The sequence below is a fragment of the Oryx dammah genome, unplaced genomic scaffold (genome assembly GCF_014754425.2).
Source record: "Oryx dammah isolate SB20612 unplaced genomic scaffold, SCBI_Odam_1.1 HiC_scaffold_28, whole genome shotgun sequence".
In the NCBI taxonomy this organism is placed as follows: Eukaryota; Metazoa; Chordata; class Mammalia; order Artiodactyla; family Bovidae; genus Oryx; species Oryx dammah.
The window spans coordinates 19,002,429-19,022,514 of record NW_024070212.1 but is presented as its reverse complement, the minus strand read 5'-3'; the positions used below and the strand labels follow the sequence as shown (position 1 = coordinate 19,022,514).

The following is a 20,086-nucleotide window of genomic DNA, read 5'->3' as shown; positions in this document are numbered from 1 at the left end:
AAATTTTGGTAAGGATGTAAAGAAATGAGAACCTTCATACTATTTTCCACTGTGGCTAAAATGGTATATAAAATGCCTATTAAAAAATTTTGTGTAGATGGACGCCAGCAATCACAATGTCTCTACCCACCCCCAAAATTGTCTCTACCCCTACTAGCTATGTGACTTCAGACAAACTAATCATTTGCTCTGTGCCTTAGTTTTCTCATCTAAAAACAAGAATATTAATTCATACCTCATAGGATTCTTACAAAGATTAAATGAGATAATATATATGAGCATTAAGAGAGATGATATATTTAGAATAAGTGACCTATAATTATTAATGTTAGCTATTATAAATGAATTCATGATATTATGGTTTAATTAGTGTTATCCTTTCAAAAGTATTTTCATGTTAACAGTGCATGAAGATATAAATTTCCAATGCCAGGTTTGACAACATTCACTTATTCAATACTTAGCATACTAGACACCCCTGAGAGCAGTAGGGTACCGTGGTGAACAAGGGAGATAAAGGTCCTGCTCTCATGAAACTTAAATTGTAGTTAAGTTGTTGAAATCAGGGACTTCCCTGGCCATCCAGTGGTTAAGACTTCACCTTCCAAAGCAAGGGGTGTAGGTTCGATCCCTGGTTGAGGAGCTAAGATCCCACATGCCTCATGGCCAAAATATCAGAACATAAATCAGAAGCAATATTGTCACAAATTCAATAAAGACTTTAGAAATGGTCCACAACAAAAATCTTTTTTTTAAAAGTTGTTAAAGTAATAAATTTAGTTTGTCTACTCAACTACAGAAAAATGTGAAGAGACAAATACAAAACAAATGATGGAAACAGATGCAAACTGAGATGATTTATCTGGAAACTGAGAGATGGTTTCTAACATACATAATAGCCAACAAAACAGGAACTGTGCAGCCTGGTATACACTAAGAACTTAATACGTGTTTAACAAATGTGCCCATGCCTTTCTCTAGGTTTCCTTACGCGTAAAATAATAGGGGTTATTTTTTTTTTATTTTGGCCTCACCACACAACCAGTGAGATCACAGTTCCCTGACCAAGGATCCAATTCGTGCCCCCTGCATTGGAAGCTTGGAGTCTTAACCACTGGACTGCCCGGGAAGTTTCATGATAGAAGTTATCTTGAATCCAAATTCAACATTCGTTAATGTCTACTTATTCAAATCATCATGGCATGTTAAGCAGCATTCTGAAGAACAAATAGCTCTACAAGCAGGGCCTATCATTGTCTGTGAATGATGAGCCCAAAGAAACTCCACTGAGTTCAGGTCTTGCATTTCACAAGAGCTTTAAATATATCACTTCAGTTAAAGGGAATCAGCTATACAACCATAGCAACATTGGATAGCACTGACAGAAATGTTACCCTTTCACCTCTATAACAGGGCTATATCACCAGAGGAATTAACATTTACAATAACCACTGTAAACAGCCTGAAGGGGAAAAGAGTGAGTGAAAGTCACTCGGTCTTGTCTAGCTCTTTGCAACCCCATGGACTATACAGTCCATGGAATTCTCCAGGCCAGAATACTGGAGTGGGTAGCCATTCCCTTCTCCAAGGGATCTTCCCAACCCAGGGATTGAACCCAGGTCTCCCACACTGCAGGAGGATTCTTTACCAGCTGAGCCACCATGGTTTCAAAGACAGTTTCCCCAATCAAGAATTCAAATTTTACCAGTTTTGAAATTAAATATTCCCCAAATGTCACAGCCTAAGTAAAATCAAGGGAAAGGGGGTTTAGTTTCCTTGAGTGTTGCAATTTAGTTTTTTGAAAATCAACCATCACTTGGCACTGTGGAAATCCCCATTGTTAATACCTTAGAAGAAAGTCATCCACAGCAGAGAACCACAAAAGACTTTCACAAAGCATCCATAAAACAACATATTATTCTCATCTGTTAGTGATGAGTAGAGAAGTAGGACTGGCATGCAAATAACTAAAGTGAGAGACTACTATTTCAAAAACAAGAAAACCAGAGTTCCAAGAATGCAGCAGTATCTACTTCTTAATTTCTAACAAAACAGAAAAGACTCAGTTTGGTGCCACAATTCGAATAGCATAAAAAGTATGTGGAGAGGCTTCCCTAGTGGTCCAGTGGTTAAGAGTCTGCCTAGCAACGCAGGGGAGACTGGCTCAATCCCTGGTCTGGGAAGATCCCACAGAGCAACTAAGCACATGTGCCACAGCTACTGAGCTCAAGTGCCTAAAGCCCATGCTCTACAACGAGAGAGGCCACTGCAGTGAGAAGCCAGTCCAGCACAACAAAGATTAGCCTCTGCTTGCTGCAACTACAGAAAGCTCACATGCAGTAACAAACACCTGGCACAACCAAAAATAACTAGCTAAGTAAAACATATTTAACAAAAAGTAAAAATATTTTTAAAAATTAAAAATAAAAAGTACATGGGCTAAGGTTCTTTTTCAAAAATGTTAACTGTTTTTCAATTGCTGAATCAGTAAAATATATTTAAATACTTCTGAAAAAGTTTTTTGCAATAGAATATAATTTTTTAAGTATCTTGGCATCTTAATTTTATACTGCATAAACTCCTATTTTCTGATATCTGAAAAAAGTAAGTAAAGGTAATAGATAAAAATTAAGCTAATTTACTTTAAAACTATAATCTAAGGAGGTTAAAAACTATGTGAAAAGAAAAAGTCTTCCTAAATGTCAGCCTTAAAAACCCAAACATGTATTCCTTCCTTTGCCTTCTACTCATTCTCCACCCACAATAAATGGTACCTAATAGCACAAAAAGAGATCTCTGTTAAAGAGAATACCAGAATCAAGGGAGGAAAAACCTGCACTACTAAAAACTCATTCACATCTCTGGTTTGAATACTGAAGTATAAATCAAATAACTAATCTGTTCCCAACCAGTGCCTTAGCCAATGCATTACAAATCACATGATTTAAAAAATGTTTCTCAAAATTGTTAGTATTCCACAGAAAAGAAAGATATAGCCTAAGACTTTATGAACCACCTGCCCACTGACTTCTGCTTCCCAATGGTAAACAGAAATATTAAAAAATGAGTAAGAAAAATTATCAATTACAGAGAAAAAAGGCACCACCACATTAGAACTATTACTTCAACATAACTCAGAGAGTACAGTATAAGCCATATCTTACTCTTCTTTTGATCCAGCACCATTTTAAGACATACATAGTAAAAAATGCAAAGGAACCAGGTCTCCTGAAAGTCTCTGTAGGGCCACCAACAGTCTCTAAGTCAAACTCTATAAACACAACTAAAAAGATCAAGTATTGTTCTTAATGCTAAGGATTACCTTAAAGGACGCTTAGAAGAGTTAAATAGTTATTACCAAAAATCTTTGCAGACATATGTGAAAAAAAGAACAAACAAGAACCATAGGGAAACTTAACTAGCAAAAAGACAAAGTAGAAAAACTCAAAGAAACATGTATGATTACATGTTCTCTCTAGTCCCTAAAATGACCCTAAGAAAAAAAGGTTTGACCATGCACAAGGAATTCAGACCTGAAAGCCATTTACTATCTTCTCACTGAGCACAGAACATTTCCACCCTGTGTCCCTACATTTATGGCCCTCATATGCAACAGGCTACCAAAAGTCCACAATTGATCTCTTCCTCTTGATACAAAGAGGCAAAAGGAGAACTGAAGGAAGAAAATGCACTTTCTAATTTAAACATCATGGCTGAACTTGGGATCAATAACTTGGAAGCTATGGGAGAATTCTCCAACATCAAAAAGAAATCTAAAAATTGCAGAAGCAGGCTGCCAAAGGGCAATAAACAAAATAACTGTTCCATCATAAGCAAGCATTCTGTACAAATAAATACTATTTTCCGCTTACAGATTTAAGCTGATATTGATCAGCTAATGAAAATGCGGTTAAGAGATTGTCCCTCTGGTTACTGTTCTTTAAAAAAACAAAACAAAATAAAGCAACCCCACCCACACTGCTGGAAAAAAAGCTTCTGACATATGCACTAAACTTGTTTACTTCGCCACCTCTTAATAAGAGAAATGCTTTGCAACTTGACTATGGTTATATAAATATTTTGCAATGTGTTCGTTTAAACTCTTGTTTATTTACTCCCTAGTTAGCAGATAAGTCATTTTACTTCAAGGTCAGGTTTGCCATAATAATAGCATCTTTCCAATTTTATTCCATCACTCAGCACTTCCTGCAATGGAATTTTAGCCATTAACTTTATCTCCTTTTCCTTTAAAAGGAAAAAAACTAAAAAGATTTAAAAATATGATATTGACATGTGGCAAATTAACTTCTTTAAATAGTTCTGTTCCCAGAAACATGGTAGGAAAGACAGTAAATTTCACAGTGATTCAATTGTAATAGCAAAACCGGGGTATTGCAAAATACTGCTGCCTTTCAGAGGCACGAAAAAAAATCCATTTAAATTTTAACAAGGGAACAGCCGTGAAGCCCTCCCACTACTATATTTTCAAGTTATTTATCCCCACCTCTTACTTCTTTTCTGAAGCTATCAAAGATAAGGATTTCTAAGAAATGGCCAAGGTCAGCAAAGTAAACTAGGATCCCTAAAATGAAATACTTCCTAGGGAGAAATAACTGTAATGTTCTGGGAACAGGACTGAGACTAGGGATTTCAAAACCTGATCTGTCCAGACCTGTTGCACTGCACCCTATTCTATGTCTGAGACATGACCGGTTAATTTTTTTTTTAATGTTCAAGCCCTCACTATAGAAGAGACGTTCACTGAGACACAGCATGAACTGAACTTAAAGAATGGGGACTACCTCGACCCACCTAACAAGATTTCAACCTGGGGTCACGGATGCTTGCTGTTGGCAAGACTTATCCTGAAACTCAAACACTACACAAACCTCAGCCTTCAGCAGCTTATCACACTAGAGGCACCTCTTAATAATAAACGCAAGTTTCAAAGGTTAGCCCCCTTGAGGGGGAATACAGCTTTGTTTGTTTGTTTGTAAGAAACTGAGCATAAATTCAAAGATTTTGAAACTTCAAAATCTAAACGTTTGGAAGTAACAGCTAAACGGCAACGCGGTCCAGTGTTTATAAGCCCAAACTACTTTTAAAGTAAAACGAGCCACTCTGCCCACAGTTATTCGGCATCAAGGAGGTCCACAGTGGGCAGAGTGTTGAAAGAGCACAACGCACACCAGAACGCCGCCACAAGAGTGCAGGCGGGCCAGCCCCGCGCGGACGGGCGCTCCACCAGAACTCCGGGCAAGGAATCCCCAACCAGCACCCACCTGCTCCCTCCCTCTACCTCGGGTCTCCCCCGTTTCCCCGGTCCGGCCCCTCCCCCCGGTTCCGCCCCTCCCCCACCGCCCCGGAGCCGCCCCCGCGCGTCCCGGCGCCCTCAGCCCCAACTACGGCCCCTCCGCCCCGGGTCTCCCCAGCTGCCAACCCCTTCAGCCCCTCCTCCTTTACAGGCAGCCCAGTCCTCCGTCTCCTCACCGGGGTTAGCAGTAGTCGCCGCCATGGCCGTAGTTGCCGCTGCCGCCGCACCACCCCCCCCCAGTGGGAGGAGCCGCCGCCACGGAACTGGGGGGGAGGGGGAGGGAAGAGCCACTCCCCAGACGCGGCGCCGTACTGCCGCCACCGCTCCCGCGGAGTCCAAGATGGCGGCTGCAGCAACCCCCTCCGTCCCCAGCCCCTAGAGCGGAGAGACCCCACCTCTGGGGCGGGGTCAGTCTCAAAGCCAGCCTCCTCGGGAAAACTGACCAATGAAACCCAAAATCTATCAGGGGGCGGGCTGGCCACTGAGCCTTCAGCCCGTCCTGTGGAGGAGGGTGGGCGAGAAAGAAGTCCAGCTGTCTTCCTAATCCCGCCTCTTCTGAGTTAGAGGTCAATGATCGTGTGACGTCAATGAAAAACAATTTTACTAAAAAGCTTCCCTGGGTGGCGGATTCGCCTGGTTGGCCGTTCTGCATAAGATTTTTTTTGTAAATATTTTTTAAGTGCTCTAACGAGTAAAGTTCACTTAGTGATTTGTACTCTTTTCTAGTTTTTTCCTCTTTTAAGGACCTTTGTCCCCGGCAATAAAAGTTCAGTAAGTTTTGAATCTCTGCAGAAGACCTAGGTTCAATCCCTGGCTGGGGAAGATCCCCTGGAGAAGGAAATGGCAACCCACTCCAGTATCCTTGTCTGGGAAATCCCACGGAGAGAGGAGATGTGGGCTACTGTCAATGGGGTCGCAAGGAGTCGGACACGACTTAGTGACTAAACCACCACCGTAGAACTGGTAGTGTGAGACGATCTGAGCGATTATGGTCTGCTTCAGGTCAGTTCAGTTCAGTAGCTCAGTCGTGTCCGACTCTTTGCGACCCCATGAATTGCAGCACGCCAGGCCTCCCTGTCCATCACCAACTCCCGGAGTTCACCCAAACTCATGGTCTGGTACCGGCAGCCAAAACAGGAGGCAGTGTGAAGCAGATTAGCTATAACTTCCTTTGATCAAACGGGACAGTGAAAGGTTTTTAGTAGAGAACTGATGACTGTGCAGATTTATTTTCTAATGACAGGAAGCATTGAGCACTTTGAGCTAGACACGGTCCAAACTGCTTTATAAATATCTACTCATTTAATTTCACATAGCTTTCACAAATTGTCTAATGTAAATTTAATTCTAGTTTTAACAGAAATCCCATTATGCTATTGAGCATCTTTGAATTCTTATAGGTTGTGTATATACTGCAAAGATTACATAGATCCATTTCTCTCATTTAGTTATCAGTATAGTTTATCTCGACCAAGATAGCTTGATGTAATTTCTATATTACTGTTTACATTTGTTAAAATTAAAAATTTCTTTGTTACCACTTTCTTGTGTTTTATTTCCAATTCATCAAAAACAGAAAGTCATTCACTCAAAAGAAATACACTGACACATAAGAAGTCGTAGTAAAAAAAGGTAAAAGGTAACAAGTACTTCAAAATTACATAGTAATGGTAACTAGCTATTAAGCAAGACTGCAGTGCAGATATGGCATATAAATTTTTATGTGGCTTTAAATGTGGTAAGGTTCATCCAAGCAGCAATAAATAAAAAAAAATAGTGACTAGAAAGTACAATCACAAATATCTAAATATTGGATTTTATTGGGTTAGCACCCATTTATCCCTTCCCCACTACTCCCTGACTATTAGGAAATTTTGTCAGTGACTTGGAAAGCAAACAAAGCTTTCAAGTCAGTTTTGACCCAAATACATAATCCCATTGCCAAGAAATGTAATTTTCTGTAATAAATGCAAAGTAATGTTTTCCAGAATGACACAGATGTTTTCAGGATAAAAAAAAGATCAAGTTACATCCCTCATTTCTAAAAAATGGTAAATGCCACTTTGTTTCAGACAAACGTGCAACTAGCAACAAAGTTAATAAATGTTTTGCAGGGAGAAAGTATAAGGGACTTTTGCAAAATCCCTAAGCAAATATCATACAAAATCATAGTATATACAACATGAAAGGGCACTGTCTGCCCTGAACTTGGAAACAAATGTTTATCTTACAAGTGGACATAAACCAATATACACAATATGAATCATTTCACAGCATATATGCAGTAAACAAGGGAAAATGCCCGGAAACTTCTTATTTAGTATGTCATTAAAAATTCAAGTTACAGAAAAAGTGAAATATAAAAAATTTTGTGAAGCATGAGAAAATCTGTAAAACGTACATTGTGATCAAAACTGATGGAGTTGTAGCTTTGGGTACACAAAGAATATTATCTGTACAATAAGCAAAATGTCAGTCCAATTTGTGTTTTATTGAGAGAACGTTTGGTAGTCAAATGGCATTTCTCCTGATTCTGATTCAACATAAAACAAACCAGTGAAAACTATAAATTTATTACTATACATATAGGAATCAGTTCAGTCACTCTGTCGTGTCTATTTGTGACCTCATGAATCCCAGCACGCCAGGCCTCCCTGTCCATCACCAAATCCCAAAGTCTACCCAAACTCACGTCGATCGAGTCAGTGATGCCATCCAGCCACCTCATCCTCTGTCATCCCCTTCTCTTCCTGCCCCTAACCCCTAAGCATCAGGGTCTTTTCCAATGAGTTAACTCCTCGCATGAGGTGGCCAAGGTACTGGAGTTTCAGCTTTAGCATCAGTCCTTTCAATGAACACCCAGGACTGATCTCCTTTAGGATGAACTGGTTGGATTTCTTTGCAGTCCAAGAGACTCTCAAGAGTCTTTTCCAACACCACAGTTCAAAAGCATCGATTCTTCGGCGCTCAGCTTTCTTCACAGTCCAACTCTCACATCCATACATGACCACTGGAAAAACCATAGCCTTGACTAGACAGACCTTTGTTGACAAAGTAATGTCTCTGCTTTTGAATATGCTATCTAGGTTGGTCATAACTTTCCTTTCAAGCAGTAAGCATCTTTTAATTTCATGGCTGCAATCACCATCCGCAGTGATTTTAGAGCGCAAAAAAATAGTCCTACACTGTTTCCACTGTTTCCCCATCTATTTCCCATGAAGTGATGGGACCAGATGCCATGATCTTCGTTTTCTGAATGTTGAGATTAACAGCCAACTTTTTCACTCTCCATTTTCACTTTCATTAAGAGGCTCTTTAGTTCCTCTTCACTTTCTGCCATAAGGGAGGTGCCATCTGCATATCTGAGGTTATTGATATTTCTCCGGGCAATCTTGATTCCAGCTTGTGCTTCTTCCAGCCCAGAGTTTCTCATGATGTACTCTGCATAGAAGTTAAATAAGCAGGGTGACAATATGCAGTCTTGACATACTCCTTTCCGGATTTGGAACCAGTCTGTAGTTCCATGTCCAATTCTAACTGTTGCTTCCTGACCTGCATATAGGTTCCTCAAGAGGCAGTTCAGGTGGTCTGGTATTCTCATCTCTCTCAGAATTTCCCACAGTTTATTGTGATCCACACAGTCAAAGGCTTTGGCATAGTCAATAAAGCAGAAATAGATGTTTTTCTGGAACTCTCTTGCTTTTTCCATGATCCAGTGGATGTTGACAATTTGATCTCTGGTTCCTCTGCCTTTTCTAAATCCAGCTTGAACATCTGGAAGTTCACGGTTCATGTATTGCTGAAGCCTGGCTTGGAGAATTTTGAGGATTACTTTACTAGCATGTGAGATGAGTGCAATTGTGCAGTAGTTTGAGCATTCTTTGGCATTGCCTTTCTTTGGAATTGGAATGAAAACTGACCTTTTCCAGTCCTGTGGCCACTGCTGAGTTTTCCAAATTTGCTGGCATCTTGAGTGCAGCACTTTCACAGCATCATCTTTCAGGATTTGAAACAGCTCAACTGGAATTCCATCACCTCTACTAGCTTTGTTCGTAGTGATGCTTTGTAAGGGCCATTTGACTCCACATTCCAGGATGCCTGGCTCTAGGGAAGTGATCACACCATCGTGACTATCTGGGTCGTGAAGATCTTTTTTGTACAGTTCTTCTGTGTATTCTTGCCACCTCTTCTTAATATCTTCTGCTTCTGTTAGGTCCATACCATTTCTGTCCTTTATTGAGCCTATCTTTGCATGAAATGTTCCCTTGGTATCTCTAATTTTCTTGAAAAGATCTCTAGTCTTTCGCATTCTGTTGTTTTCCTCTATTTCCTTGCATTGATCACTGAGGAAGGTTTTCTTATCTCTCCTTGCTATTCTTTGGAACTCTGCATTCAGATGCTTATATCTTTCCTTTTCTCCCTTGCTTTTCGCTTCTCTTCTTTTCACAGCTATTTGTAAGGCCTCTTCAAACAGCCATTTTGCTTTTTTGCATTTCTTTTTCTTGGGGATGGTCTTGATCCCTGTCTCCTGTACAATCTCATGAACCTCTGTTCATCAGGCACTCTATCTATCAGATCTAGTCCCTTAAATCTATTTCTCACTTCCACTGTATAATCATAAGGGATTTGATTTAGGTCATACCTGAATGGTCTAGTGGTTTTCCCTACTTTCTTCAATTTAAGTCTGAATTTGGCAACAAAAAGTTCATGATCTGAGCCACAGTCAGCTCCCGGTCTTGTTTTTGCTGACTGTATAGAGCTTCTCCATCTTTGGCTGCAAAGAATATAATCAATCTGATTTCAGTGTTGACCATCTGGTGATGTCCATGTGTAGAGTCTCCTCTTATGTTGTTGCAAAAGGGTGTTTGCTATGACCAGTGCGTTCTCTTGGCAAAACTGTATGAGCCTTTGCCCTGCTTCATTCCATACCCCAAGGCCAAATTTGCTTGTTACTCCAGGTGTTTCTTGACTTCCTACTTTTGCATTCCAGTCCCCTATAATGAAAAGAATATCTTTTTTGGGTGTTAGTTCTAAAAGGTCTTGTAGGTCTTAGTAGAACCGTTCAACTTCAGCTTCTTCAGCGTTACTGGTTGGGGCATAGGCTTGGACTGCCGTGATATTGATAGCAAGCCAGTAAGGATAATCTTTGAGAAGAAACAAGCAAATGTTAAAAGACTGCTTTTAAAGTGTGGAGGCCAGGAATGGGGAAGCTGCTCTCATAGTTTCTAAATAAGGACTGGAGGACTTCTGGTGGTGGTCCATTAGTTAAGAATCCACCTGCCAGTGCAGGGGACACAGGTTCCACCCCTGGTCCAGGAAGACTCTACATCGACTAAGTCATGTGCGACTAAGCCCATGTGCCACAACTACTGTGCCTGCACTCTAGAGCCTGGGAGAAGCCACTGCAATGAGAAACTCAAGTACAACAACTAGAGAGTAGCCCCTACTTGCTGAAACTAGAGAAAGCCTGCACTGCAACAGAGACCCAGCACAGCCATAAATGTATAAATGAGTAAACAAAATAAAGAAGGGCTGGAGTAAAAACCCCTTCTTTACTGTACAGATAATACTAACAAAAACTATTTTAGTTTTTCTAAGTAGGCTTATCTGAGCAACATTTTCATTATTTTTATTAATCTTCAATTATTACTTCAAATTCTAAATGCCATGATTTTTGATGTTAAGAACAAGTATCAGTATTTTTGGAAAAAAAATAAAACTTTTATGCAAATGCCTTTACTACCAAGAGTTTATTATTTCCCAACAATACATGATAAGTTTCTTTCTTCATCCAAGAAAAAAATGGATGACACATTATTCAAAATATTTTAAACCACATCCAACTATTGCAACTGAATGGAAAAAATGCTTTTCAGAGCTGAATGCAACCCATATAAATTGAATACAACTCCTATTCCCTCTCAAGTTAAAAACTTCAACCTTTGAGATTGCCATTTACTCTTCCACTTAGGATCTAACACTAAGCTGTCTTTAATTAGAAGCTCCCCATGATGCTGGCACCCCACTCTTGCCTGGAAAATCCCATGGACGGAGGAGCCTGGTAGGCTGAGGTCCATGGGGTCGCTGAGGGTCGGACACGACTGAGCGACTTCATTTTCACTTTTCACTTTCATGCATTGGAGAGGGAAATGGGAGCCCACTCCAGTGTTCTTGCCTGGAGAATCCCAGGGACGGGGGAGTCTGGTGGGCTGCCGTCTATGGAGTCACACAGAGTCGGACACGACTGAAGCGACTTAGCAGCAGCAGCAGCAGCAGCATGATGCTAGATGGCTTCCCTGGTGGCTCAGTGATAGAGAATCTGCCTGCAACACAGGAAATGAGGTTTCAGTCTCCAGGTTGGAAACATCCCCTGGAGAAGGAAATGGCAACCCACCCCAGTATTCTTGTGTGGGAAATTCCATAGACAGAGGAACCTGGTGGGCTATAGCCCACGGAATCACAAGAGTCAGACATAACTTACTGACTAAACTAAACAAACATGGTGCTAGAGCTATCTTAGATTCAAGTGTTCAGAATTATCTGGTAGTCACCAAACACTCATCGCCGTATCTGATAAGCTCATTGTGCATTTAGATTTTCTAGTTTTAGTAGAAATAAAAATTAAGCTGATTGTGAAACCTGACCTTTTACAAGTGTTTCCTGCTTTCCAATATGAAACAATTGCCACTACTACTATTAATTTTTTAACTATCACAAATTCTGGGTTAAGTTCATGGTAAGCCAACTTTTTAAATTAGTTAAAATGGTGGTCTGCAGATGCATGTTTTATTAAGTCTCTCCAGATAGAGTTTCCAGATTTAGCTAAAGAAAATACAAGCTGGCCAGTCAATTCAAATTTCAGATCAACAACAAATAATTTTTTAGTATCAACATGTTCCAAATATTTCATATCACATATTTATATTTAAAAATATTGCTCTTTTATCTGGAAACCCTACTTCTGGATATTAAAATTTGTAGGATCCCTCATCCAGATTATTTGGGGAAGGGGAGAGACTATTAATAAGAAACAAGAAAGCTACTTAGGTGGATTATATTTTTGCAGAAATCCAGGAGAGAAATTATAAGGACTTGAAAATTTTCTCCAGAGGAGTTGTTACTGTGTCACATACTCAATACTTTGTTGGGTCTGTTTGACTCCTAGCACTTATAACTGTGTCTAGAACATGTCAGGAACCCAGTAAACATTTCTTAAAGAATGAAAAGTCTCGTCTAACTCATTATATTTTTCATCTTTTCAAGCATTCAACATATATTAGTTCAAAACATGTGGGGTTCTCTGGCCTAGATAACCCTAACCCACTCACATATATACATCTTATCCTCTTAACACACCTGTAGTACAGGTGTCAATTTAGTTATCACTTCTGAAAGCCAGAACCCCAGTTTTCTTCTGCTGATACTGCTCTTCCATTACCTACCATGCTCTGCTCATCTGTTACCACACAAGTATTACAAAATCACTCACCTAGCACCAGACATCCTGGAATCCAAAGTCAAGTGGGCCTCAGGAAACATCACGATGAAAAAAGCTAGTGGAGGTGATGGAATTCCAGCTGAGCTATTTCAAGTCATAAAAGATGATGCTGTTAAAGTGGTGCACTCAGGATGCCAGCAAATTTGGAAAACTCAGCAGTGGCCACAGGACTGGAAAAGGGCAGTTTTCATTCCAATCCCAAAGAAAGGCAATGCCAAAGAATGTTCAAATTAGTGCACAATTGCACTCATCTCACACACTACCAAAGTAATGCTCAAAATTCTCCAAGTGAGGCTTCAAAAGTACGTGAATTGAGAACTTCCAGATGTTCAAGCTGGATTTAGAAAAGGCGAAGGAACCAGAGATCAAATTGCCAACATCTGTTGGATAATAAAAAAAGCAAGAGAGTTCCAGAAAAACATCCACTTCTGCTTTATTGACTATGGCAAAGCCTTTGACTGTGTAGATCGCAACACTGTGGAAAATTCTTCAAGTGATGGGAATACCAGACCACCTTACATGTCTCCTCAGAAATCTGTATCCAAGTCAAAAAGCAACAGTTAGAACTGGACATGGAACAATGGACTGCTTCCAGATTGGAAAAGGAGTACGTTAAGGCTGTATACTGTCACCCTGCCTATTTAACCTAATGGCAGAGTACATCATGTGAAATGCCAGGCTGGATGAAGCACAAACTGGAATCAAGATTGCTGGGAGAAATATCAATAACTTCAGATAGGCAGATGACACCACCCATGTGGCAGAAAGCAGAGAGGAACTAAGGAGACTCTTGATGAAAGTGAAAGAGGAGAGTGAAAAAGCCGGTTTCAAACTCAACATTTAAAAAACTAAGATCAGGGCATCTGGTCCCATCACTTCATGGCAAATAGATAGGGATCAATGGAAACTATGAGAGACTTTATTTTCTTGGGCTCCAAAATCACTGCAGATGGTGACTGCAGGCATGAAATTAAGACACTTGCTCCTTGGAAGAAAAGCTATGACCAACCTAGACAGCATATTCAAAAGCAGAGACATTCCTTTGCTGACAAAGGTCTGTCTAGTCAAAGCTATGGTTTTTCTGTTAATCATGTATAGATATGAGAGTTGGACTATAAAGAAAGCTGAGTGCCAAAGAATTGATGCTTTTGAACTGTGGTATTGGAGAAGACTCTTGAGAGTCTCTTGAACTGCCGGGAGATCCAACCAGTCCATCCCAAAGGAAATCAGTCTGAATATTCTTTGGCAGGACTGATGCTGATGCTGAAACTCCAATACTTTGGCCACCTGATGTGAAGCACTGACTCATTGGAAAAGACCCTGATGCTTGGAAAGATTGAAGGCAGGAGGAGAAGGGAACCACAGAGGATGATATGGTTGGATGGCATCACTGACTGGATGGACATGAGTTTGAGCAAGCTCTGGCAGTTGGTGATGGACAGGAAAGCCTAGCGCGCTGCAGTCCATGGGGTCGCAAATAGTCAGATACAACTGAGTGACTGAACTGACATAGGTCAATGAAACAAAAGAAAATGATTGCCATGAACAGTGTTATGAGAGAATAATCAACAAGGCCTACCATGTAATTATTCTGGAATGAAAGAAGGCTGTGATGTCAAAGAAGGGTTTTGAATGATATTGATGACAGTGACAGATGCCAACTGCAATTTCAGATTTCTCCAGTTGAAGTCCAGTTGGATTGGTTGGTGTGAAAACCAGATTATAACGCTTATTAAACATGTGGAATCATAGGTGGTGGTGGTTTAGTTGCTAAGTTGTGTCCAGCTCTTGTGATCCCTAGCCCATCGGGCTCCTCTGTCCATGGGATTTCCCAGGCAAGGATACTGGAGTGGATTGCCATTTCCTTCTCCAGGAGATCTTCTCGACCCAGGGGTCAAACCCGGGTCTCCCGCATCTCCTGCACTGGCAGGTGGATGCTTTACCCTTGAGCCACCAGAAAAGCCCTGGAATCATAGAACATCAGCCCAAAAGAGAAGATGGGCCCTAGTGGAGTCTTTAGGAGTCTTTAGTGGAGTCTTAATTTCTGCAAGAGACTTGTGGTTGTAGAAATGATAGCACAAAAACTAAAAAAGATGAGAAAAAGAACACCTCAAGATATGCCTGTTTCAGACCCATCACAAGCATGGAAATCGAAACTAATCAGATATCTTCCAGCAAACAAAAGCCCAGGACCAGACGGCTTCACAGCTGAATTCTACCAAAAATTTAGAGAAGAGCTAACACCTGTCCTACTCAAACTCTTTCAAAAAATTGTAGAGGAATTCCAAACTCATTGTATGAGGCCACCATCACCCTAATACCCTAAGACAAAGATGCCTCAAAAAAAGAAAACTACAGGCCAATATCACTGATGAACATAGATGCAAAAATCCTTAACAAAATTCTAGCAAACAGAATCCAATAACATATTTGAAAGATCATACATCATGAACAAGTGGGCTTTATTCCAGGGAGGCAAGGATTCTTCAACATTTGCAAATCAATCAATGTGATATACCACATTAACAAATTGAAAGATAAAAACCATATGATTATCTCAATAGATGCATAGAAAGCATTTGACAAAATTCAACATCCATTTATGATTAAAAAAAAAAAAACTCTCCAGAAAGCAGGAATAGAAGGAACATATCTCAACATAATAAAAGCCATTTATGATAAACCCACAGCAAACATTATCCTCAATCTTGAAAAATTGAAACCATTTCCCCTAAAGTCAGGAACAAGACAAGGGTGCCCACTCTCACCACTACTATTCAACATAGTTTTGGAAGTTTTAGATACAACAATCAGAGAAGAAAAAGAAATAAAAGGAATCCAGATTGGAAAAGAAGAAGTAAAACTCTCACTGTATGCAGATGACATGATCCTCTACATAGAAAACCCTAAAGACTCCACCAGAAAATTACTAGAGCTAATCAATGAATATAGTAAAGTTGCAGGATACAAAATTAACACAGAGAAATCCCTTGCATTCCTATACACTAACAATGAGAAAATTGAGAAATTAAGGAAACAATTCCATTCACCTTTGCATTGAAAAGAATAAAATACTTAGGAATAAATCTACCTAAAGAAACAGAAGAGCTATGTATAGAAAACTACAAAACACTGATGAAAGAAATCAAAGAGGATACTAATAGATGGAGAAATATACCGTGTTCATGGATCAGAAGAATCAATATAGTAAAAATGAGTGAAAATTACTGCCCAAAGCAATCTATAGATTCAATGCAATCCTTATCAAGCTACCAATGGTATTTTTCACAGAGCTAGAGTAAATAATTCCACAATTTGTATGGAAATACAAAAAACCTCGAATAGCCAAAGTAATCTTAAGAAAGAAGAATGGAACTGAAGGAATCAACCTGCCTGACTTCAGACTATACTACAAAGCTACAGTCATCAAGACAGTATGGTACTGGCACAAAGACAGAAATATAGATCAATGGAACAAAATAGAAAGCCCAGAGATAAATCCACACACCTATGGACACCTTATCTTTGACAAAGGAGGCAAGAATGTACAGTGGAGAAAAGACAATCTCTTCAACAAGTGGTGCTGGGAAAACTGGTCAAACACATGTAAAAGAATGAAACTAAAACACTTTCTAACACCATACACAAAAGTAAACTCAAAATGGATTAAAGATCTAAACATAAGACTTGAAACTATAAAACTCCTAGAGGAAAACATAGGCAAAACACTCTCTGACATAAATCACAGCAGATCTTCTACGACCCACCTCCCAGAGTAATGGAAATAAAAGAAAAAATAAACAAATGGGACCTAATTAAACTTAAAAGCTTTTGCACAACAAAGGAAACTATAAGCAAAGTGAAAAGACAGCCTTCAGAATGGGAGAAAATAATAGCAAATGAAGCAACTAACAAAGAATTAATTTCAAAAATATACAAGCAGCTCCTGCAGCTCAATTCCGGAAAAATAGATGACCCAATCAATAAATGCGCCAAAGAAATAAACAGACATTTCTCCAAAGAAGACATACAGATGGCTAACAAAACACATGAAAAGATGCTCAACATCACTCATTATCAGAGAAATGCAAATCAAAACCACAATGAGGTACCATCTCACACCAGTCAGAATGGCTGCTTTCAAAAAGTCTACAAACAATAAGTGCTGGAGAGAGTGTGGAGAAAAGGGAACCCTCTTACACTGTTGCTGGGAATGCAAACTAGTACAGCTACTATAGAACTGTTATACAACTCAGCAATCCCACTGTTGGGCATACACACTGAGGAAACCAAATTGAAAGAGACATGTCTACTCCAATGTTCATCACAGCACTGTTTACAATAGCCAGGACATGGAAGCAACCTAGATTCCATCAGCAGACGAATGGATAAGAAAGTTGTGATACATATACACAATGGAATATTACTCAGCCGTTAAAAAGAATGCATTTGAATCATTTCTAATGAGGTGGATGAAACTGGAGCCTATTATACAGAGTAAAGTAAGTAGGAAAATAAAACACCAATACAGTATACTAACGCATATATATGGAATATAAAAAGATAGTAACGATGACCCTCTATGTGAGACAGCAAAAGAGACACAGATGTAAAGAACAGTCTTTTGGACTCTGAGATGAGGGTGGGATGATTTGAGAGAATAACACTGAAACATGTATATTATCATATGTGAAACAGATCACCAGTCAAGGTTTGATGCATGAGACAGAGTGCTCAGGGATGGTGCACTGGGATGACCCTGAGGGATGGGATGGGAAGGGAGGTGGGAGGGCAGTTGAGGATGGGGAACACATGTATACCCATGGCTGATTCATGTCAACGTATGGCAAAAACCACTACAATATTGTAAAGTAATTAGCCTCCAATTAAAATAAATAAATTAAAAAATAACAAACAACAACAAAGATATACCTATTTCAATCACATGTAAATCAATGAAGTTAGAACATTCCTTCACAACCTACATGAAAATAAACCTAAGATGGCTTAAAGACCAATGTAAGACTGCTGCTGCTGCTAAGTCACTTCAGTCATGTCCGACTCTGTGTGACCCCATAGACGGCAGCCCACTAGGCTCTACCATCCCTGGGATTCTCCAGGCAAGAATACTGGAGTGGGTTGCCATTTCCTTCTCCAATGCATGAAGGTGAAAAGTCGTGTCCAACTGTTAGTGACCTCATAGACTGCAGTCTACCAGGCTCCTCTGTCCATGGGATTTTCCAGGCAAGAGTACTGGAGTACGGTGCCATCGCCTGCTCCGAATGTTTGGCCCTAGAAGCCACCACAATGAGACACCTGCGCATTGCAACCAGAGAGTAGCCCCCACTCGCTGCAACTAGAGAAAAGCCCACACAGCAGTGAAGACCCAGCCAAACATAAATAAATACTTTCAAAATAAATAAAAGTGTGTGGGAGGGGTGAGACTGCTCAGGGAAATAAGAGAAGCCCGAAAGAAAAGAGGCTGAATTCTCAAAGCTAATGTTGATGAAGAGCAGATTCAAAAGTGAGGGAGTGAGAGAGGCAGAGGATAGGAACTGGGAACAGCACAAATCACAAAAAGTTATAAGTCAAAAGGATTTTAATACACCTATATTTAATATACCTGTATTTGTGTGTATATATTCATGTATTCTACAAATATTCTTTCAATGAGTAAAAGATGACTAGCCCAGTCAAAAGAAGAGAAAGGATAGATTACAGAAAATCGACAAAAGAAGTACAAGTAACAGAAATTCAAATATCATAGTATTTACAGAAATGCAAATTTTTAAGAAACTATTTTTTTTTGCCTATTAACTAGACAAGCATTTCAGAGATTGAAAGTAACCTATATTTGTGATATGGTTAAAAAAAACAGAAATGAAGCATAAATTGCTATAAGCTTTTTAGTGTGTAATTTGGCAATACCTAATAAACTGGAAAATTCTGAAAGAGATGAGAATACCAGACCACCTGACCTGCCTCTTGAGAAATCTGTATGCAGGTCAGGAAGCAGCAGTTAGAACTGGACATGGAACAACAGACTGGTTTCAAATAGGAAAAGGAGTACATCAAGGCTGTATATTGTCATCCTGCTTTTTTAACTTATATGCAGAGTACATCATGAGAAACGCTGGACTGGAAGAAACACAAGCTGGAATCAAGATTGCTGGGAGAAATCTCAGTAACCTCAGATATGCAGATGACACCACCCTTATGGCAGAAAGTGAAGAGAAACTAAAAAGCCTCTTGATGAAAGTGAAAGTGGAGAGTGAAAAAGTTGGCTTAAAGCTCAACATTCAGAAAACGAAGATCATGGCATCTGGTCCCATCACTTCATGGGAAATAGATGGGGAAACAGTGGAAACAGTGTCAGACTTTATTTTGAGGGGCTCCAAAATCACTGCAGATTTTGCAGTGATTGCAGCCATGAAATTAAAAGACGCTTACTCCTTGGAAGAAAAGTTATGACCAACCTACATAGCATATTCAAAAGCAGAGACATTACTTTGCCAACTAAAGTCCGTTTAGTCAAGGCTATGGTTTTTCCTGTGGTCATGTATGGATGTGAGAGTTGGACTGTGAAGAAGGCTGAGCGCCGAAGAATTGATGCTTTTGAACTGTGGTGTTGGAAAAGACTCTTGAGAGTCCCTTGGACTGCAAGGACATCCAACCAGTCCATTCTGAAGGAGATCAACCCTGGGATTTCTTTGGAAGGAATGATGCTAAAGCTGAAGCTCCAGTACTTTGGCCACCTCATGCGAAGAGTTGACTCATTGGAAAAGACTCTGATGCTGGGAGGGAATGGGGGCAGGAAGAGAAGGGGACGACAGAGGATGAGATGGCTGGATGACATCACTGACTTGATGGATGTGAGTTTGAGTGAACTCCGGGAGATGGTGATGGACAGGGAGCCCTGATGTGCTGTGATTCATGGGGTCGCAAAGAGTTGGACACAACTGAGCGACTGAACTGAACTAAATAATATTCTAAATGTTAATATCCTGTAACACAGCATTTATATTTCCAATATTTTGAGGAATTTAGCTCACAAAACATTTCTACAAGTACCCAGAAAAATATGTACAAGGGTATCCAATGCAATGTTGGTGTAATAATAAGAAATTAGAAACAACTCAAATGCCCACTTCAGGTATTTCTGTAATGGAGTACTTGGGTGCTCAGTAGTCATTTTAAAAAATGATGTGGATTTATATGTATTAAAATGGAAAGATGTTCAAATTCATTGCTAAATGAAAAAGCATGAAATCATT

The 20,086-nt window shown here is 39.8% G+C and overlaps 1 protein-coding gene across 1 annotated transcript in view; it reads right to left on the bottom strand.

Annotated features, from left to right (window-relative positions):
* ARNT (aryl hydrocarbon receptor nuclear translocator) overlaps positions 1–5,724 on the bottom strand; it is a 66,184-nt gene extending 60,460 nt beyond the window's left edge. Inside the window, exon 1 of the mRNA XM_040230761.1 lies at positions 5,491–5,724. Coding sequence (XP_040086695.1) covers positions 5,491–5,515 — 25 coding nt within the window. The 5' untranslated portion in view covers positions 5,516–5,724. The remainder of the gene's footprint in view (positions 1–5,490) is intronic.
* Positions 5,725–20,086: the final 14,362 nt, after the last annotated feature.